This window comes from Lycium barbarum, chromosome 4 (assembly GCF_019175385.1).
Source record: "Lycium barbarum isolate Lr01 chromosome 4, ASM1917538v2, whole genome shotgun sequence".
In the NCBI taxonomy this organism is placed as follows: domain Eukaryota; kingdom Viridiplantae; phylum Streptophyta; class Magnoliopsida; order Solanales; family Solanaceae; genus Lycium; species Lycium barbarum.
Window position 1 is genome coordinate 115,723,221 of NC_083340.1, and position 22,994 is coordinate 115,746,214.

Consider the following 22,994-nt stretch of genomic DNA (forward strand, 5'->3'; position numbering starts at 1 on the left):
TTTATGCTAGTAGTACATGATCTGTTTGGCTCAAGTAGGCCCAGAAATATGGAGGGTTGTGACTTATCTATGATTTTTGGCATTTGAAGTTGGGCAGAACTTCAGCCTCCAACATTTTTACTGCCCGAAGCTTTAGTAGGGGAGGGTGTTTATTGTAGCCAGCCGAAGAAGGTGTGCCCTCCTCTCCGATAGAAATGAAGATTATGACTAAGGGTGGTACAAGAAATTTGTCGTGGTAACGACCTGGGACTTATTCTCTTCAGATAATCTCCTTTTTCCGAAGACATGGAACAATAATCGTAAGTGTCCTTTTTCCGGATCTTAACACTTTTCTTTTCTTTATATTCTAGTTTTGTACCACTTGTGTTTCAGCCTTTGTGGAGATGTTTGGTCAGGTCTCCGATATCTAAGGTTGGGTTGGGAAGATCTTACTCTTCTACCATGGATTCCCGAACCGGAAAAACCATTTCCATCATAATTGGCTGAAACCCTAAAATTACGGTATAAGACAACTGTTCCTTTTTGCCTTCAGCCACATGTCTCCTTGAATAACTCTGATTTCCTTCGCCTGTCATATGTCTTTGGTCGAGGAAGGCACAAGCTCAACATCTTTGTTTGTTTTTTAAATAAAATTTTGGTTGGCCTGATGGGCCATTTTATTAATAATCAAAACCCAAGCTCAACATCTTGTTCAACTCGAGCTTCTCGATTTTGACGAAGCCCTAGACCAGATTGAGAAGCTACCCGATTTGAAGTGAAAGAAAGCCAATATGTCTAGTACTGCTTCTGAGGAGGGTCTCGCTATCTCCAAAGAATAAAAGTCCTCGAAAAAACAGGAAAGAAAAATCTGAGGACGATCAAAGAGGTCCCTAAGCCTCCCCTCCCTCGCGATGAGTCGGAGAAGAGCGTCGCCATCCTGGCGGGATGATGATGAAGAAGTCCTGGATAAAACGTCGGACGTGGATGGTCCACCTCGGCTCCGGGGCCGGACGACGTTGAAACATTATTTAAGGAGGTTAATTTCAATTATCCGTTGGCCCCGGGCCGAGCCACACCGTAGAGGCAGTCGTCAAGGCTCTATAGAGTTCTCTTTCTCTGTAGCACCAGAGGTTTCCCCTCTTCTCAGATGGTAGAGGTTGGTCCCTCGAATGATGCCAGAAACCATGAGTGTTGTTATGGTCGAGGTTCCCAATGATGTCAACGTGTTGTCTTAGCCACAACGTGTCGCTTCTTAGTAGAAGGGGCTGGTTGGCTCTCTGGAGAAGAAGAAAATGGAGAAAATATTACCACCAGGTTGCTCAACGATGTGATTCACTCAGCCATCAGGGTTAGTTCTAATTTTGTATTGTCTTTCTTCGACTTTCATAGTGTCTGCTACTCACATACTTAACCTTTTGTTGCAGTGCAATTTGGTGGAAGCATTGCAAAGAGAGCTTCAAAATGAGATCACTAATAAAGTATGGTGCTTTGAATTATTTTTTATTTATGTCTTACTCTAATCAGAAAGGTATTTGAAAATTATGCCTCGGGAGTGGTTTTACGTATTCAACCACAAAAGTTGCATTGTTCATGCAAGTCAATAGTGCATGGAAATTAATTGTCATGCTATTAGATCTTCCAATCTCGATAGGTTTTGAAACAGATGGCATTGTAGTTACGTAAATTTTATTGGATTAAATCTGTAAAATAACTTTGATTAAATTAAAGCCAAGATATACTAATCCAAATAAATATTACGGGCTAATATAAATTTATTAATATATAAGTTCTACATATGAATTAAATAAATAAGTTCAAATTAATTAGGCTAGCCCATTCATGAGTCCAGAACCAAAATAACCTCAGAAAAAGGTTTTTGAACCAAACCACCCAAAAAAAAAAAAAAAATTATAAGACTGCCTTTAGCGCATTAAATTACAGCACTAAATCACTTAACTGGGACGGCATCGTTAAGTGCTTTAGCACAGTAATTTACTGCGCTTAAGGGATCCCCATTTTTTGGGGGGGGCTCTTTTGGTTAACCCCTCTTTCATTATACTTTTTAACGTACTTTGACCATAGATTAATCATGCTTCAATATTTTATATAGAACCCTACTTTATTTTGTGCGATTAATAAGGTAGGCTCAATAAATCAAGGATAAGAAAATCTTCGGATTGCCGTTTTAGTGGTTGAAAAGTGCTCGAACGCCATTTTTGTTTAAAGGCTTGGTGTCATTAGCTTTAAGTTCTTTACGAATACTTAAACTTGTTCATTAATAATAAACCAAAAGTAGTAAAAATACAATCATAAAAAAAAAAAACACTTAAAATACATTCATCAATTCATGCCCTTGAGTTGATGAAAAACTAAACATACTAATATTCTTCAAAATAACAACATCATCATAAATTAAACTTAAAACTAAAATCACAACATTCTTAATCATCATTAGAATACAAGTCCTCAATGTCGTCCTCAGAAAAATATTGGCGGTTTCTTAAGACACATCTTTTTTCAGTAGATGTTAGTTCTCTACCGGTTGATGATGCTTGTTCTTCGGCCAACTTTAGCATGTAAAATCTACATCGTCTTGCCAGCATTCTGTTGTTTTCTTTTCTCCCTTCTTCTAACCCACCCCTCCTCTCCTTCTTCTCCATTATTTCAACCTCTTTCTTCATCCTCTCCTTCTTCCCCATTCTTCACAACCCCCGCCCCCGTTGCCACGCCCCACAGCCCCGCTGCCCCCTCCCCAGTTGCCACGCCCCACAGCCCCGCCCTACCACCTTCCTCCTTCTTCTTCTTCACAAATCCCTCTTTCTCTATATATTCTCATCATTCTTTTCTTTTCATTTTCACCATTTTTTGGTTTCTTGATTTTGATTTTTGTTTTCTTTCAAAAATAAAGTTATGGAATAATGGTTATGGAAGAAATGGGGTTGCTAATAATAATCATAATGGCCCACAATAACAACCAAAACAATCAATTTGCACGAATTTGAGTGTAAGTGGGACTAATTTGAGAAGGAGTTGGATGAAATTTGTTGGGGGAGATGATGGTGGTGGTTGTGGGTGTGGGTTAAAGATGGTAGTGGTGATTTTTTTTTCTTTTAAGGGCAGTTCGTCAAAACTAATAATGGCCAACAATAACAACCAAAACAATCAATTTGGACGAATTTAAGTGTAAGTGGGACTAATTTGAGAAGGAATTAGATGAAATTTGGTGGGGGAAATGATGGTGGTGGTGGTGGGTGTGGGTTAAAGATGATGGTGATGATTTTTTTTTGAAGGGCAGTTTGTCCAATTTGGACTCATAATAATAATGATTTTTCTGCGGCGGCGGTGGCAGCTGTGGCGGCGGCGGCAGCGGCGGCGGCGACAGTAGTAGCAGCGGCGTAGTGGTTGCTACAAGTAAGGTGAGGATAAGGAGAAAGAAGAAGAAAGAGAAAGGGAGAAGAAGAAGAAGAAGAAGAAGAAGAAGAAGAAGAAGAAGAAGAAGAAGGAGAGAGAGAGAGAAAATAATAAAAGAAAAACAAAAAAATGAAGTGTTGGTAATTTTTGACATGGCAATGACGTGGCAATGATGTGGCGCGAGTGTAATACACCTCACATTGTGAGAGTGGTATTATTTTTTTAGGGTGGAAAATAATTGAAATGAAAGTTGTTAAGAGGGGTTATATAAATACAACTTAAGTTTAGTTGCTAAAGTGAGTTTTCGTGCCAAGTTCAGGGGTTAAATGATGTCTTTTCTCAAAAAATATTAATCTTCATCGGACATCTCACAGTCCGAATCCCACTTGGATCTAAATCTTGTGCTACCATGTACACCATATTCTACCCTAAGGTAACGTATTTGCATCCGATTGTTTTCTTCACGAAAACGGTTAAGAGCAAAATTATACTCTTGTGGATTTCCACGAGGCATTGACATAGCACGTTTTCGTGTTTAAGCCCTACTGACGCTAACTTTTGCTCCAGTGTTGCAGCCTCCCTAACACGCCAATTCCAATCCTCTGTCATCATATTGTTGTAACATTGGTTGTATCTCTCGTTCGGGTTGTTTGAGTGTTCAAAATCTTCACCCAATTCCCATGTCCTACCCATTCCGTCGAATATGTTTTCTGGAGTGAACGATATAACACGACTAATATCTCTAAATTGGTCGAAAATTGAGTAACTCAATTTTGTGTGGTTAGTAACTATTCGTCAAATTACGTTATATAACACTTAAAGTTTGATTCGAATTATGACGTTTTTCTGTATGACAGTTGAGGTGACAACATATTGCAGCGGTATGGCGCAGTAAAATACTGCGTTATGACAGAATAACGCAGTAATATACTACGTTATACGTATATAACGCAATAATTTATTGCGCTATGTCAGAATAACGCAGTATTTTATTGCGCTATTCTGCCAGGGACTGACATAGCGCGGTTAAGTCATGCGTTATGCAACACTTCATACTTAATTTGATTTGACGTAACACTGCAAGACACACTAATTGCATGCATGCGTTGGTTCAATATTCAAACTTCAAATCTTATTAATACAGATTTCGAATGAGAGAAAAAATTCTATGTTTCATCCAATTTTTAACACAAATTCTAAGTTTCATCCAATTTTTGCATTTTGTATTCTTCCTAAATTAGTCAAAAAATGGAAGATGTTCCAAAAATTAGAGATTCTTTATTCTGGGACGGACAAATTATATTCGAGGAAAATAATTTGCGCTATGATTCTCCCCCAAAATACCATGTTAAGTTTTCACTTGACTTAAAATTCTCAAAAGTACTCCAAGTCTTGTATAATAGACTACAAGTTAGTAGGAGTGATTTTGATTTAAATATAATTGGAAAATATCCAATGTCATTTACACCGCAAGGTGTAACTAGTTATGGACAGTGGTACATTCAAGACGATGGTTCTTTGATGGATTATTTGAAGGCGCCCTATGATTATAGGGAATGCATAACTTTAAATATCCTTGAAATGTACATAGAGAAGGTCCCCATTAATCGAATTGAATTCATGGCTAGGGCTTCTCGGGAAGCCCGAAATAGACCTCGTCGGGAAGCCCTGTCTAGAATTCAGGCTGAAGTCACTCAAGCGGAACCTACTTATGAACACAATTACCCTGACATGAGTACTGTCACGGGGCCGCCTCCTTCTTAGTGTCAGCGGTACACTAATGGCCCGTGCGGCGCCCGTAGTCCAGGTGGACTACGAGCCAGCCTAATGATAATCCCAGGACTCATGGCACGATCTTGTGTCCATGGCTTTGGAGGCTTAGCTTCAGCGGTGCCGCTGGGTCGATGTCAAGGCCTTGGCCTTGCCTTGCTAGTATGCCCCTGTGGCATGTTTCATATGTTGTGTCTTTTCCTGCACTCACACCTGGGGTTGGCTACGGACATGACAGTCCCTCGCCTGGTGCTGAGCGACGCTGGTGTGCACACAGTCCAATCCTCAGGCTTGACACCGGTCTGGTGCCTGTGCACTTGAGCGGTGCGACACCTGAGCAGGGCAACTCTTGAATCCTTGGCCTGTATCATGTGTGTCCTTTATAGTATGCCTATGATGAGGCTTTGCTAAATGTGGCCCTCGCGACATACTTCCATCTTGCATGGTGCAGCGTCGCCTTACGACTGCACCTCTAGGCCAACAGACCCTTGCTCGCTAGGCTGAACCTGAGCCAAGCTCACAAGTCAACACACGAGGTTCTCAGGAGAGGTGCCTCGAGTGTCCAATCAGCACGGAGGGCTTTCTCATTTTCAAGGATAGCCCGCAGGGCATGGTCGGTCCATACGTCAAGCCTCCGGCCCTCGTTGGGCGCCCAACGCTGGCCTGTGGCCGAGCGCCGCCCATAGAGTTGTGTAACTCGTATGGGTACCTAGGATCCATTGGGGATGCCTAGGCAGGCCCTTGAGGTTGTCCCCCAAGGTTGCTCACTTAGTACGGCTTGATGGTGGCACGCACGGGGGAGGCTAGCTGAGCTGAGACACCTCTGCCCCCCTTATATATGCTTTAAAAAGAAAAGCCCAAGTTTTAGCACTGGCTATGATTCTGCCCGAGAATCACACTTGGCCTTTCTCAATGATTCGAACTCCAAATAAGGCGCCGTCTGTTCCTAACTCTTTCTCTTGACTTCCTTCACTCCTCCATGAAGTTTCATCTCATCCCCATGCTCGTGGAACGAGGTATGGCTTTAGGGAGCTTTGACACTAACACTGCTCCTTGGCTAAGTCAAGCCCTTAGGCAAATGATGTTCAAATGACGCCAAACTTGGTAAGCATATTCAATAACATCCTAGGAAGGGTGTGTTCACCCGAAATCCCAAGATTCCATCCATGGTTTGGAAATGCTCGGGACTAACACTCAGGCTCGCACGGGGTCGCTCGTGCGTCGACGACCCGTGGGCTCATCTCAGATCCTTGCTAAACTTCCTTGCTGCTCCTAGGATATGCAATGGAGCATATCTATGATGATTGTGGACTCCCGTCCTTCGGCACCAATGTTGGTGCACGTCGTCCGCACGGCTGACACTGCCTGCGGGGCTGACACTGCCTGTGGGCTGGCACTGCCTGTGCGACTGACACTGCCTGTGGGCTGGCACTGCCTGTGCGACTGACACTGCCTGCGGGCTGGCACTGCCTGTGCGGCTGACACTTGTTTGGCCCGCTCGGGCGCGCAAGGTTGCGGGCGCCAAGGCACAATGAAGGCAGCCCGTAACAGTACTTATGAAGGCATTTTGACGAGCCAAATGCCTCTGGATAGTTTAAGTCAGCAATTTGATGGGCAGAGGTAAATATTCATTATTACTACTATTACTATTATTATTACTACTATTACTATTACTATTAAGTAGAAATGTTGGAACTAATCCTCAATATCAAGTAGAAATGTTGCAAGACATGATGAACAGTCCGGCACACCAGGAGGAACTGAATTCATAGCAACCATTTGAACAGCAAGAGTCGACTCCGGTTCAGCCGCAAAGCCAATTTCAACAGCAAGAGTCGACCCCGATTCAGTGGCATTCCGATGAGATCCCCTATCTTGATTATCTTCAAGATCGCCCAGATGCCTTTGTCTTTAATAGGGATGATGATAATATTCGGCGAAGTTTGTGGAAAGAGCCAGTGGATCTTTTAAAACAAAAGGCTCATATTGAAAAAGGCATGATTTTCAGCTCGAAAAAATCACTGCAAAGGGCTGTTAAGATTTATTGCATCCAGGGGATGAGGGAATTTAAAGTTGACGATTCCACACAAAAACTTTGGCGATTAGTCTGCAAGTGAAAATATCAACGCTGTGAATGGATGCTCCGTGGTAAGGAAACTGCTGAAAAGATGTGGACTATTTCAAAGTTCTACACAAAGCACACTTGTGATATGTGTGACCTCCCAGATGATCATTGCAATCTAGATACCGATATGATTGCTCGTGTGTTAGTTGGCGACATTGGAAAAAACCCAAGGTATCCCCTTCGCCTAAGTTTATTTTATTTTTGGTGTTAATATAATGTTCCTCGTTGCTATATGTTGATATTTCAACTTATTCAAGTTCCCTATTAAAGATTATATTACAGCCGTCCTGAAAGTATATAGCAAAACTGTTAGTAGGAGGAAGGCGTATCTTGGGCGTAGGCGTGCACATGAGATAGTCTACGACAATTGGGAGGGCTCTTTCAAGAAGTTTCCGAGATACATGGCGGCTCTACAACACTTCAATCATGGTACTGTTGTTGAATGGAAGCTCATATCGAAGCTTGGTGTCCCCGGTAATATTTTTGAGTTTGTGTTTTGGGCCTTCAAACCATGCATTGATGGTTTTGCTCATTGTCGGCCTGTAATATCAATAGATGGAACACATGTGTACGAGATATACGACATAAAACTGCTAATTGCAGTTGGAATGGATGCAAATGGAGCTATATTCCCTCTAGCTTTTGCAATTGCAACTAATGAGAGCATTAGTACGTGGGGTATGTTTTTGGACTACTTAAGGCAACACGATATTAAGGATCGCATGGGAATATGTGTGATCTCAGACAAAAATGCTGGCATATTGCACAACATGTTCAATTTGCAGGGGTGGCAACCAACCTTTGCTTACCATCGTTATTGTTTAAGGCATTTGAAGGCAAACTTCCAAAAGGCATATCGAATCCCAGCACTTTGCAATTGGATGTGGGTGGCTACAACAGAGCATCAGGAGAAGAAGTTTAACCTGTAGATGGACATTATTAGGCGAGCGAATGAGGAAGCCTTCCACTGGTTGAATGCAATTGATAAGGACAAATGGACATTACACCAGGATGAAGGTAAGCGATGGGGTATGCTGACAACATACAGCTCTAAATCATTCAATGGCTTGCTGAAATCTGCACGGGGACTACCCGTCACCGCAATGGTGAGAATGACTTTTAAGCAGGTTGGGGAGCAGTTCGTCAATAGATCAAAAGAGGCTAAAGCACATGCAGTAGCAGGTCTAAGATGGATGCCAAAACCGTCACAACTGTTCGAGTACCACAAATATAAGGCTCAGAAACATGACCGGATGGAGTACAACTCTGCAGAGCGCATATTTGAACTCACAACAAGTGTGCACCAAGGTAAAGGAGGTAACGTCCACACAATTTGTGAGATTCCAAGAACATGCACATGTGGCAAGTGGCAATCATATCACATGCCATGTTCTCATGCCTTCAAGTGTTTTATTATAATAGGAAAGAACGCCTCTGCGTACATGGCTGAGGAATATACAGTTGAAAATTATGCAAGAACGTATGCTGGAAGGTTCTACCCACTTGGTAGTGAGAGTTATTGGCCACCGGATCCATTTTCAATGGTTGCAAATAAAGCATTTATCCGTAAATTAAAAAAGAAAGCATACTCCCGTATTCATAATGAAATGGATGTTCCACCGGGAAGATACACTAAAAAATGCTCATTTTGCAATTATGTTGGTCATAATAAGCGCAAATGTCCCTTACGGCATGGTAGTCAAACTACATCTCGCAGTGGAAGTACCTCTCGTGGCGGAGGAAAATTTCGTGGTGGTAGATCTAGCAGTGGTGGCACATCTCGCGGTGGTGGCGGAAGATCAACTCAAGGGCATGAATTGATGAATGTATTTTAAGTTTTTTTTTTTTTTTTTTTTATGATTGTATTTTTACTATTTTTGGTTTATTATTAATGAACAAGTTTAAGTATTCGTAAAGAACTTAAAACTAATGACACCAAGCCTTCAAACAAAAATGGCATTCGAACACTTTTCAACTACTAAAACGGCAATCCGAAGATTATCTTATCCTTGATGTATTGAACCTACCTTATTAATCGCACAAAAATAAGTAAGGTTATATATAAAATATCGAAGCATGATTAATCTATGGTCAAAATACGTTAAAAAGTGTAATGAAAGAGGGGTTAACCAAAAGGGCCAAAAGAAAAAACATAGACCCCTTTTACTGCGCTAAAGCACTTAACGGTGTCATCCCAGTTAAGTGCTTTAGCGCAGTAATTTACTACGCTAAAGGCAGTTTTGTAACTTTTTTTTTGTTGGGATAGTTTGGTTAAAAAACTTTTTTATGAGGTTATTTTTGTTCCGGACTCCCCATTCATTGGGGCTACAATGATGAGCCTATTTTGTTAAACTCAAGCTGTCATCTTATCCTACATGTTTAATTTGGTGCCACATGTCAAATGACACAGTAAGCCAAGTCAAGTGAAAGAATCACTTGGAGCATACTATATGTCAACATGACATAGCATGACTAGTCAAATCAATGGCTAATAAAAATGTGTAGGGGATACTAACTGACATGTTTCTGCCAATCGTCATGTCACTTCAATGTGATTGGTTGAAAAAGAGTTTATCTCGAACACAACTCTTCTCTCCTACTATTACAAATGGGGGTTCTCAATACAGCCACAAGTATTCAAGCATTCAAGATATCAAAAGCAAGCTAAAAAACAAAGAACAAATCAAGTTTCAAGGAGTACCACTCCAAAATATTTGTTCATGCTAGTTGCATTCAAGATTATTGTTTGCGGCAACCATATAGATTCAAGATCAAACTCAAAGGCCCTTGAATTTATTTTGTTTTACTTTTGAAAAGAAGAATCAAAGGATTTATAAAGATTGTAATATTCACTCTACCGAAATAAAATACTACAATGTTGCAATATTTTCTAGTCTGGATAATTTTTCTTGTCACAAATTTTATTGTCTACAGATCTACCCCTAGATAGTCATCAATAACAGATTCAATTCAGATTGAATTGACTGCACTTAGACAGAAAGGAAACATAAAAAAAGCTTCAATGAGAAAAAAATGAAGTAAAGAGGAGACAGTAGAGGAAACAGGCCTCAGAAGATAGAGGTGAAGGACACATAAACACGATAAAGCTCTCAACTTGCACGGATGATAAAGCTCCACCAATCCAATATGGCGAATAATGAACAAAAAAAACTATGGTAAGTAGGAGTTAAGCAGATGTTATTTTGAAAATTACTCCAGCCAACCACCACAGATATATATAAATGTTAGTTTGATTTGATCATAGTCTTATGTTCTAGCTTGTGAGTGATGTCAAAGTCTATATGGACGAAAGCTCGCTCAACTTCAACAAGTTGCTCCAGCTTTTCCTGCAGTGTTTCACCAATATTATGGGCCTGGTTCAGAAACATATCCTCAGGCAGCACTATATCAACCTCCACAAAATAATGTGTCCCAAAAGTATATGCTCTAACTGTGTCAATGTGTTTGATCCTTTCATGGTGATTCCATACTAGATAGGTCAACTTTGCAAGAAAATCTGGTGGAGCTGTTCTTCCAATAAGTGACCACACATTTTCCAGCACCGTCCTTGCCCACGTGCCCATTGTGTAGATCGCTATCTGAAAGCACACAACAGAGATTAATAAGATTAATCAACAGACAATGTATACATATTAAAGAACCATATGCTGTTATTGTGAACTCACAATGATAGCTCCAGTAGGATCAATCCACCAGTAGAATTGGATGGCTAAGACTGCTGTCGCTAATCCGATTGAATTGGTAATTACATCAAAGAAATGGTCTTGAGCATAGGCCTTTATGATTTCATTTTTGAATCTTCGGCAATAGACCATAAGCACAAACTTTATCACAGTGACAGAAGCCATAATTCCAATCATCCATTTTTCCTTTTCATGGTCCCTATCAGGATGAGACTGATTTTGTAGCATACAATCAGAAAACGAATTGGTGTAAAGTGTAAGACATATAACAATCACAATTCAGTCCTATAATACGAATTGTACTGTGTGGGAATATTTTTTATTAACTGTGCTACATCCATAGTATCAAAGCTAGTCGTTTTCAATTAACAAAAATACATGGCTTAGAGAGAGTGTCACTGCAACTTGCTTTTAGTGGCGATTTAGCTTCTTGGTGGTTGAGAGCATAAGCTTTAATCTCTTTGCATAGCCCAGGAAAATCCTCATGAATTCCAAATTCCATTTTTCATAACATGATATCAGAAAATATGTATCTTAGGAATATTGCTTCATCATTTCGGCATTATTTTTTACAACTTAGACAAACACATCCATATCATGACACAGCTGAATAGGACCAAGTTACATACCTTAGTTATGAGTTGTCTACCGGACTCGAACAATATTTGTAGTCCTAAGGTCGCCATTACGGATGCAAAGACAACTAAACCCTGAAAATAGTGTAGCAGATTAGTTCAACATCCCCAGCGTGGTAGAAAGGTTCATGTTAATCTATACAACGATGCAACCAAGCAAAATACATATACTGGTTATAATCTATACAACGATGCAACCAAGCAAAATATATATACTGGTTTACTTGCAACATAAAGTTAAAGTTGTTCATTCTTAACTATAGAGCTAAAGGGAAGATGCTCTTTTCTATTCTTAACTCTATTTTTGGAGAAATATCCTGAGATAAGGATTGTACCTGTCAAGCAGCTAAAAAGCAGAAACAACGCATGTGATAAATTGTTAAGAATAAATGGACATTAGGCCTAACTCTACTCCAAAAGCTAATCATGAGGTGTGGGTTGCCCAAAACAATATAACGAGACAACAAATCATTCCCAAAACCAATGTAGGACAATCCAACATAAATCTCAGAATGTTGCAGTGTTAACAAAAACTTACCACTGGCTGCATTCTCTTCTTTCCAATTGGATAGCGGTACTGATTTGGTGTTTTCATTGCATGAGAAGTGAACCACAGAATAAATCCAGATAAGAGGTCTAATAGGGAGTCTAAGGTCGACGCAATTACAGCCAACGATCTGCTGTCAACAGAAGCGTAGACTTTAGCAATGAAAAGAACCATATTTGCCGCGTTTGACACATAAATCGCCATGCTTTCACCCTTAGCTAGTTTCTTCATTTCATCCTGGCAAACATTATTGTTAGATAGGAAAAACGACATCAGCCCTACACTATTAATAAGTTGAATCTTATTATAAATAGCAGTAACAGAATATTAAGATTCAAGAAACCTAAGAATTTGACTAGAAGTCCTAATGTACACTCAAGTAAATATGGAAAAATATTGTTGTTGACGAGAAGAAATCACGGCCTCCAAGGTTTATTTGAAACTGCAAATGTTAGCTTTATGAACAACAAAAGAGAATAACAACAAGAGTTTCTGAACTCTAAAATAGCAGAAAGTTAATTTAACAAAAATTGTGATGATTAAATTGATGAGAATCATCCATTCCTCAAAAATGTGGAAGACAGTAATTACCTCGGTAAGACTTCCAGGTAAATAACCACATTCATTAATTGTGTCCATCTCATTGTATCCTTCAAGCAGCCTTTGTTGATTTTTGTAGTATTCAGCAACTCTTTTCTGATTCCCTATTGATGATTAAGAGATTACAAAAAGCAATCGGGCAAGATTTGAAAGAAAAAAGAAGTGAAAATGACAATGGGAACTTTGTTTATCCAAAACAATGAGTTTGGTTATCTGAAATTAGCTACTTTAAGCATCATTCTTAAGTCCATGTAAGAGCAAAAGTTGGTCCAATGAAGATGGGTTTTGTTGCCTGCTTTACAGATTATCAAGTGAACTATTGTTTCTTCAACTGAAAATTAGTGACTTCACAAATAGTCCTCAACCTCCTAGTTTAATTACCAACCCCTTCTTAAAAATTAAACAGGATTAATAATATAGAGCAAATAGATCAAGAACACCCGAAACTCTTGAATATATCGAACTCGAACACATTAGTTTTCTATGCAAAAGGGAAACAAATTTGGCCAATTTTTGTTTACAAATATGAGATCGAATGGTTTAAAGTTACTTCAAGACATAACGACCTTAGCCCGAAATGATTGGAAGTGCAACTATCATAATCTGTTACATGATCCATCCCCTCACAATTGTTCTTGGAGTATTCAATGTTTTTGCAATTCCACTTTTAAAATTCTTCTTTGCCAAGAATTCTCTTTTCATTTACTCAAAAAAGCAACTCTATGCTTGTACATAATTCAAGAAAGTAACGGATTTGAATACAACCATTGATAGTCTACCCCTTTTCCTCTTCCATGAGTTTGAAGATTTAATAAATAACTAGCCAGGGGCCATATGACCATTCCCACTCTCATACCAACTAAAATATGGTATAGACAGGGAAAAAATTGCCTTATGGAAGAAGAAAAATTAATGTTTGAGTGCCCGAACATAAAAGAAAATATAAACCAGGAATTTTGAACTTTTAGGAGTACATTTCATGAAACTAGTCCCAATGAAATCGCACTGTAAGCTTTTGCTAATCAATCTTGAATTATAAACTTGCTAGTTTATTTAGCAAGTTTAATCCCTTTGAATCATATTTAATGGATCCAAAACTCTAAATTCAAGTTGGGCTATTTCTAGTATGATAAATAATTAGCATCGGGTGGGCACATGAGGATATATTTTGCTCCACTAAAATGCTACAGCTCGAGAAATGCTAGAACTCTGCAAAAATATGTTCAACTAAGATCTCTATTTTGAGAAAAATAAAATGATTCCTGGAAAGGCAACTATCAATACATTAGGTAATTGTCAACGCAAAGAGCAGGTAAAACATTATAATAACAATAGAATATACTCAATAAACACCAAATAAAAGGCTGACACATCGCAGAGAAAGGTGCCCTCCACTCTTCGTTCCATTTTGTATACTCCATCCCTCCCTACCCATTTATGTGAGACTATTTGGATTACAAAAGTCAAATTATCTAATCTTTTGGATGAATTCAGATATAAAATATTTATTTTTATTGAAATAAAATTTGCATTATATAAAAAGTATTATAAGTTACAATAACAAACAATTCAAAATATTTTAAAGATGTATGTAAAAAATAACGATCAAAGAAAAATTACTTTAACTCTCCAAATAATAACTGCATCACATGAAGTGGGACGGATGGAGAATATTCTTTCCTTTTCCAACTTCTTTCTAAAAAAGGTACTTTCTCCGTTTCAATTTACGTAAACTCATTTGATAAAAAAGAGTGAAAACTTTTGAAATTTGTAGTTCAAAAAAAGTCTTGAATATTTGTGTGGCTGTAAATCATTTCATAAAGCGAATTTTTTTTCAAATTAGAAAAGAGATCATTTATTTTGACACGGACTAAAAAGGAAATAGGTTCAAATAAATTGAAACAACAGACTATGTTGAAAAACATGTATTTGGAAAAGGAAGAGAGAAGGAGGAATTACTGAAAGCGCGAAGTAGACGAAGGAAAGTGAAAGATTGATGATCATAAGAGCGGTGTTGTGGAAGATGGAAATCGCTGGTGTTGACTTTCCATGTATTCGACGACCCCAAAGGTATGGAGTGATCGACCACAGACTGAGCAGCAGGAGACAGCAACTCCGTCCTAAAACTATCACCACCGCCACTACCACCATTACTACGACTGATTGACTTTGACATGCTTAGATGAATAGCTAGTTATTATGACCTTAATTGGAGAGTGTTTATACTACAAAAATAAATAGAGTAGTTGTTTGGAATTAGGATGATGGCATGAATATGGGCGCAATGGATTCCGTACTACTCGCCCACCGTCCGTCCAATCATGACACCGGGCAGTTGCTTGCTTATGTTTTAAAAATCTTAAACCAAACACATTCTTACAGGCCTACAACATGCTCTCTCTCCTTATGTTTCATTTATTAGAATTTTCTAATTATTCTTCCACTTCCATCACATTTTATGCGAAAATGTTAGATTAAGCATGGAATTTATGGAAAAAACAAATTTGAAACTTGTTACTCCCTCCGTTTCAATTTATGTGAATCTACTTTCTTTTTATTTCGTGCTAAAATAAAGGACCTTTTTCCTAATTTGGAAACAAATTCACTTTATGAATGATTTACAGCCACACAAATATTCAAGACTTATTTTGCATCACAAATTTCAAAAGTCTTCCTTCTTTCTTAAATGTCATGCCCAGTCAAATGGGTTTACATAAATTGAAACAGAGGGAGTATTTTAGACATGATTGTGTAACTAAACTACATTATTTCTAAATATAGAAATATTATTTTTCCAAATTATACTAATAAGGCTTCGAAAGCAGTTCTTTTGAGCCAAGGACCTATCGAAAACAGTTTTTCTACCCACAAAGGTCCTCATACCCCACTTATGGGATTACACTGAATTTGTTATTTTTGTTGTTAAAACAGATTAATAAGAAAATAGGATTATATAAAATAGAAAAGGGAAGTTTTTTTTTTAGTTGAAATTGATGATAATTCTATTTTGCTAATAATAATGAGTTAATATATGATTCAAATGAGAAGGCAATTAAAGTAGGGGAAAGGACGCAAATGGCCGCTGGGCCATAAATAATCTCACGCGCTGGCCCATCTATTCCCAAACCCAAAAATTAGCCCATATAAACTATTTTCATCTGCTAGCCAAAATCTGTAGCAAGTCTTTTGTGGCGACTAAAAGTCACCACAAAAGATTTAAAAAGTCAACACTAAAAGCCCAGGCGCTTAGAAAAACAGTCTTTTTGTGGCGACTAAAAGTCGCCAGTAAAAGGCTGCTACAGAAAAATCAGGCTTTTTAGTGGTAATTAAAAAAGTCGCCACTAAAGGTTAAACATCCCAAAAAATAAATAATATGTGTATATTTAGTAAGAAATATCCAAAAAAAAAAACTCTGAGGAGATTTTTGTATATAATATGTATCATTTGTGTATAAAAATATGTATCAGTACCTATCTCTAATGTATAGAAACTGTATAAAATATGAATCACTAAGGTATGTGTAATTTTGTATATAATATGTATCATTTGTGTATATAATGTGTATTATAGAATAGAAAATTGTATCTTTTTGTATATAATATGTATCATTTTTGTATAGAAAGTGTATATAAAATTCCAACATGTGTATATAAACTGTATCAGTCTTGTATAGAAAGTGTATCATATGTATAAAAAGTGTATCATAGAAACCGTATCATTGTGGTATATAATATGTATCACTATTGTGTATGTAAAAAAAATTATCATATCATTATTGTATAATATGTGTATAATAAATGTATAATTAACGTATAATTTATGTATAATAAATGCATGATTAATTCCAGCATATCATTCTTGTATATAAAGTGTATAATTAATTCCAGCATATGTATATAAACTGCATCGTTCTTGTATATAAATTGTATAATTAATTTCAGCATATGTATATAAACAAACTGTATCATTCTTGTATATAAAGTGTATATATAATTCCAACATATGTATATAAAAATGTATTATTATGCTTACTAAATATACACATATTATACATATTTTGGGATATTTCTTACCAAATATACGCATATTATACATGTTTTGGGATATTTAACCTTTAGTGGCAACTTTTTTAATTGCCACTAAAAAGCCTGATTTTTCTATAGCAGCCTTTAGTGGCGATGTTTTTGTGGCGACGTAGTCGCCACAAAAAGTCTTTTTTTTTTTAAAGCGCCTGGGCTGTTGGGCCGGCCAGCCATTTTTTGGCATTAATTGGGGCCGACCGGACTCATGGTGGGATTAAGCCCAACCAGTGATCAAATGTGTGATTAGTTTGGCTGAGTGGACACACAGTGTCTTTTTCCCATTAAAGTACACCAAACTTTGGATGTAGATCTGGGCTAAGTACAATTTGGGCCTTCTTTCCGCCATATTGACTTGGATCATGGCTTTACTGTAACAACTTGACTCTTAATTTTAAGTTTTAACACTTCATTTTAGGATTCTACACTTTGTATAAGTTAATATAACTAATTGAGAGGTTGGGGTTAGAGTTCGAGGGGCTCGGGTGGTTTTTGGAACCAAAAGCACACAATTTAAACACAATAAATTTTATTTTTTTCCTGGTTGGTGCAGACCTTTGCGATTGTGAGGGTCGGTACCTCGATCACGTACGATCGGGTTTGTTGGTCATTGCAGTCGCGTGAGGCTGGTCGCGAATGCGCAAGGATCCACTCGATTGCTCTTTGCGATCGCGGGAGGCCTTGTTACGGTTGCGTAGAAGGTTTCACAAGTTATAAAGCCGTTTCTTGAATTTTGAATTCGTTCCAACACATTTTTTTGGGATTTTTGAGGTCGCCTAAGTGTGATTTTCTGATAGAAATTCGTCATTGATTTGGGGTAAGTATTTCAAACCAATTTTCATTATATATTATGATTACTCAATAGATTTTAGCCTTAAATTAATTATTTTGAGGTGTAAAAATTGGAGGATTTTCCCCTAAGTTCAATTAGAATGTGTATGGTATGTTTCGATTAAGTACTCATTACGTAGATAAATTAATCACATAAAATATATCTTCCTATTTTATTATACACATTAGCATTACTGGAAACAGACATTGATGTTCCACGGCTAATTGAGGCTAATATATATAATCAAAGGAGGTCATATAATTTAAGTGGTTAACTTATATAGGTAATGGAGACTTCTTCTTCGTTTTTTTTTTTTAAAAAAAATCAATTATAGCTCCAAGAGGCTGATTTTATATAAATCGAAAAACCGAAGGTCCAAAAGTCAAAAAGCAAAAAACAAAGGGGAAAAGTGGAAAAAATAAATTACATTTGTAAATAATTAGGACAGTTGTACTACTATTGTATACGGTATAAATCGGGGTAAAATGTTTGGGTCCATCGACGGAAGATTGGAGCAAGATATGAGAGTTGGCTTTGAGATGTAATGCCGGTTCGGGTTCAACCAGTCGGATAGAATAAAGCCTGATGGATCATAAACCAGAGGGACGCTAGTTGACACGCATGCGAGAAATTCGACCTGTAAAGGATTTCTCTCTGCCCGTTGCGCCGACTGTCACATTATCAACCGTTGAGGCGCCCGAGATCATCGGGATCACTAACTCCTTAACAGATTTAGTTACCATTTAGAACTTTATCTCTTGTACTATATTATAGAGGGGAATCCTCTCATTAGGGCATCTGATTCTCATTACTCTTACATTCTTACTTTGTAACCACTCAAATTCTTAAGTTATTGATAAGTTTTGGCTCGGGCGTCAAGGCCATTGCTCCGAACCAGACCAATTCACGGTGTCCATCAATTGACGATTAAGGCTATTCCTTTTCTTGTTCATTACATATCCTTGATTGTCGTTACATATTGCATTATTTGATCAACAGGTTGCACCACATATCCTTCAACCGCGTATAAATTCAATTGTTACCTTCTTAAGGGGCAAACAATTTGCCGCCCACCGTGGAGCAAAGGATAATAGTGGTGATTTGTTTACAATCCTACTTTCACTTGTTCTATTGTCATTTGTGATTTCACGTTTACTTCGACATGTCAAACCTCAGCTAATTGATCCACTTGAACAACAATGAATCAGGTCACCATGACGGAAACAACAACGGGATACCAATTGATCCATCCCATGTTGATCGAATTGGCAGTCTTTCCTTCGACCCGAATGCCATCAATTCGAATGAAGCCATTGATATGAATGTTGGCTAATTTGCCGCAGATTTGTGGCACATTCGGAGCCTTTTTACTATGAATTTTGGTTGTTTTTAAGTAAGTCTGGTTCTTGTTAATATGTTTTTGTTGTATTTTAGGAAAACAATGGCCCAAAAGCAAAAACAAAGAACAAAGGAAAAATTGGCTAGAAATGAAGAATCGACGTCCCGTCGATCAGCCGACGGACCGTCCTTCAAAGCGTCGATAAGCTCGATTTTCTAGTGATGACCTTAGTTGAAGACGACAAAGGACGGAGACATCGACGAAGCGTTGAACTGATCGACGCTTCGTCGTTTGTGTCGTCAATCAAGATCTGTCAACAAGAAGAGAGAAGGACGGAATACTCGACGGAGCATCGAACTGGTCGACAGCACCGTCGAATGGATCACATTGCTGAAGATACAAAGGACGGAGGAATCGACGGATCGTCGAACGATCGACGGTCCGTTGATCTTACTATCGGGGGCAGTTTTGTCAGTCGCTGCTGTGCGTTTTTTTGGAGCCTATTTAAAGAACATTTTAGGTTATTTTTAGCAGCCAATTTTCATTTTATGCACGTGAACAAAGTTCCATTGGTGGGTAAGCATTGATTACTCCACTTTTGGAGCTTAGTGAAGACAACAAGATTCCATTTTTCATCATCTTTATCACACTTTGTAAGCTTTTTGTCTCATTTATTGCTTACTATTTTTGAGACTATCATGTGTGAGTAGTTTCTTTAATCAAAGTTGTGGACCCAAATGATGGGTGTTATGTAATGGGTGTCTAACATTGTATATATATATAATGGGTTGTGATGTCTTTTATTATTTCTCGCATTCATTGTTCGTTAGTGGTTGCAAACACTTGCTTATGCACAAACCCTAGTTTATTTGGAAAGATGAACTATGGTGTGATTTGAAATAATATAACAAGGACTCGGGGCTCTAACCCTCGTTTAATGAACTCACTTAGGGATAAGATGAGTTCTACTTGGCATATTTAATCAATCTTACTTACAACTTTTCTACATTTGGGAAAATCATGAAAAGAAATACTTTCTAACTATTGGAAAATATTAGAAAGTGCATACAAAATCCTGACCCATTAGAAATATATCATATTGATACCCATAGCATAACATCTAATCAGTGCGGGGACACAACTTTGGTTCTCCCAATCCAAACAAATTCCAAATACTTCAAAATAGCGAATACAAATCAAATCTTTCCTCTATACTATTCGGAATAAAATTAAAGTTTCTAGAGATTAGTTACATAAATAATTAGTACCTTTTTCTATCCATATTCCCTATGGGATTAGACCCTAACCTTGTTTAGGTTACTATATTTGACAACGTCCGCTTTACGCCATTAATAGGTGTAATTTGAGCGTATCAAATTTTGGCGCCGCTGCCGGGGAATACGGTTTTGAAATTACTGATTGTTGTGTACTTTTTTTTTTTTTTATTATTCCATCACACCTTGTTTGCTGTTGTGGTGAACCAGGTGAACATGACAGGAAGACAGAATCGAAATCAAGGAAACCAAGGTGGACTCCAAGTGAACCCACCTGCACCAGAAGAGGATGAAGATGAGAATATATTTGCGGAATTCATCAATGAAGCTGATAATGCTTCTGCTGTGGTCCATCCTAGGACTGGAAATGCTACTTTCAAAATTGATAGTTCTATGTATCAGCTGCTGAAACTTGAAGGTTATTTCCGAAATTCTTTGGAGGATTGTCCACTCCGACATTTGAAGAACTTCCTGTATGTGTGTGCTCAACAATCCCAAGGTGTTGTTTCTGCTGATGCACTTTGGTTACGGGTCTTTAAATATTCCTTGGCTGGCCAAGCAAGGGAATGGTATGAAAAGCTCCCCAACAATTCTGTTCACACCTGGAGCGAGTTAGTCAATACAATTTTGAAGAAGTGGTTCCCACCAAGCAAAGAGGCTGAACTTTGAGATAAGATCTTTGAGTTCAAACAACTTTCGGGGGAACAATTATATTCGGCATGGGAGCGTTTCAAGTACTATCTAGCTTAATCTCCAACTCACGGGTTTCCGGATGCTATTCTCACCGAGAAGTTCTACAAGGGGTTAGATACAATGAATCAAATTGCTGTCAATACTGCAGCTGGGGGATGCTTCATGGACAAATCATTTGTTAACATCACCAGGTTGCTCGATAAGCTCACCACCCACAACCAAGCTCGGCACTCAAATGATAGTGAAATCTTGTCATATGGTAGTCCCTCTGTTGCCGCAGTGGCCAAAGAAAATCATGAGCAAGATCATGCTTTTGCTCAATTGCAAACCACCGTGGATTTGCTGTCAAAGAGGCTTGCGGAGAAAGAAGCTAAAAGTGTGAATGTTGTCGAAGACATGCCATCTCATGCTCCAGGAATGTACCAAGTCTCGGAGGAAACTTATCTAGAGGGGCTGCCACAACGTGAGGATGCAAATTATATCAATAACTCTCAAGGGAGTTATCAAAAGCAATGGAGACCCCAACAACAAAGCAACCAATATGGCTGACATGAATATGGTGGTTCGGACAGGAGAGATTACAACAACAACAATTATGGTAATCGGAATTCCAATGCCTATCTTCTACCAAAGGGTCGTTCTTCTAACTCTCAAAATTGGCGAGAGGGTCCTTCCAATGATCAAGGGACCTCTCAAATGGAATCTATGCTTGAAAAGATATTGGACAACCAAAATAAGAGTGACAAGAAGATGGAAAATTTGACCGAAGTGGTAGGCTCTCACACCGCTTCGATTCAAAAACATGAGTCACAAATGCGAGATCTTTCTCGTGAGAAACATCCACCATAAAGAGAGGGCCTTCCTAGCGACACAATTCCGAACCCAAGGGGTAGTGGAGGTGATCACATTGCCTCATGCAAAGCTATTTCTACTAGAAGTGGAAAGATCCTTAACGCGGTGAATCAGAGAGTCGTTGAACCTATCATTGTCTAGCCGATTGTTGATGAGGTTATTGAGGAAGAAATTGAAGAAGAACTGGAGGCACCAATTGAAGTGCCTATTATTGTTGAGAAAGGGAAGGAGGCACACCCTATTGTTCTCTAGGGTGATGAGGAGCCAAGTGTTGAAAAAACTACCGGGGGTAGCACCAAAAAGAGCAAGGTCATGGGGGCAATTAAACCCTTGACTCAAACATATAAATCTCCTCCCCCGTTCCCATAAAGATTGATGAAAAGAACGGAGGATGCCAAGTGCCAACGCTTCTACAACCAATTGAAAGGGTTGTCAATGAATATCCCATTTCTTGATGCATTCCAAGAAATGCCGGAATTTGCTAAATACTTGAAAGACTTGTTGACGAAGAAAAGACCAATCAAGCATGATACGGTGGGAGTCACCCACCGTGTGAGCGCTATTATTTCGTCATCAAAGGTTGAGAAGAAGGGAGATCCCAGGGCTTTCAGTATCCCTTAGACCATCGGTCATCATGATTTTAATCGTGCTTTATGTGACAATGGGGCTAGTATTAATTTGATGCCACTAGCCATCTACAAGCAATCCAGTTTGGGAACACCTAGACCAACGAGCATGCGTCTCCAAATGGCCAATAGAACCATCAAGAGACCGGTAGGGGTTGTTGATGATATCCTTGTTAGAGTGGGGGAATTCTTATTGCCGACAGATTTTGTCATCCTTGATTGTGCGGTTGACAAAGAAGTCTCAATTATCTTGGAAAGGCCATGTCTTGCCACCGGGAGAGCTCTAATGGACTCGAAAAAGAATGAAATAAAATTCCGGGTCAATGATGAAGAGGTAACTTTCCAAGCTAGCAAGGGGTTAACATTGCCTAGTGCTTATAAGAGCATTTCGGTCATCGATTCTTTCGATGTGGTAGACGAAGCGGTGGATCATAAGTTAGACGAGGAGCACCTTGACGAAACACTTTCGGCTATTTTGGTAAACTTCGAGGCGGATGATATGAAGGGGTATATTGAAACAGTTAATTC

General features: G+C 38.5%; 1 protein-coding gene and 1 non-coding gene across 5 annotated transcripts; both read right to left on the minus strand.

Annotated features, from left to right (window-relative positions):
* Positions 1-10,361: 10,361 nt before the first annotated feature.
* On the minus strand, positions 10,362-15,215 carry LOC132636257 (metal tolerance protein 9-like). Of its 4 annotated transcripts, none has more exons than XM_060353016.1 (6): positions 14,731-15,215; positions 12,763-12,875; positions 12,163-12,408; positions 11,619-11,699; positions 10,972-11,202; positions 10,362-10,884 (listed from the first exon to the last, which is right to left on the minus strand). In XM_060353016.1, exons 1-6 carry the CDS (start codon positions 14,945-14,947, stop codon positions 10,531-10,533), a joined length of 1,242 nt encoding a protein of 413 aa, XP_060208999.1. In that variant the 5' UTR covers positions 14,948-15,215; the 3' UTR covers positions 10,362-10,530. The 4 variants fall into 4 exon arrangements, with proteins under 4 accessions (XP_060208999.1, XP_060209002.1, XP_060209000.1 ...); XM_060353019.1 differs by lacking the exon at positions 14,731-15,215 and adding an exon at positions 14,392-14,410; XM_060353017.1 differs by lacking the exon at positions 14,731-15,215 and adding an exon at positions 14,125-14,268.
* Positions 15,216-20,955: 5,740 nt separating this feature from the next.
* LOC132638959 (small nucleolar RNA R71) lies at positions 20,956-21,062 on the minus strand. Its single transcript, XR_009582014.1, has one exon. It is a non-coding gene; the product is annotated as a small nucleolar RNA R71 (small nucleolar RNA).
* Between the last annotated feature and the right edge of the window lie 1,932 nt (positions 21,063-22,994).

Excerpts from the sequence above, each read along its gene's own strand:
- LOC132636257 (XM_060353016.1), bottom strand. The coding sequence starts at position 14,947 with ATGTCAAAGTCAATCAGTCGTAGTAATGGTGGTAGTGGCGGTGGTGAT. Across the intron at positions 12,876-14,730 it reads TCGTCTACTTCGCGCTTTCA|GGAATCAGAAAAGAGTTGCT; the intron begins GTAATTCCTCCT and ends AATCATCAATAG. Across the intron at positions 12,409-12,762 it reads TACCTGGAAGTCTTACCGAG|GATGAAATGAAGAAACTAGC; the intron begins GTAATTACTGTC and ends AATGTTTGCCAG.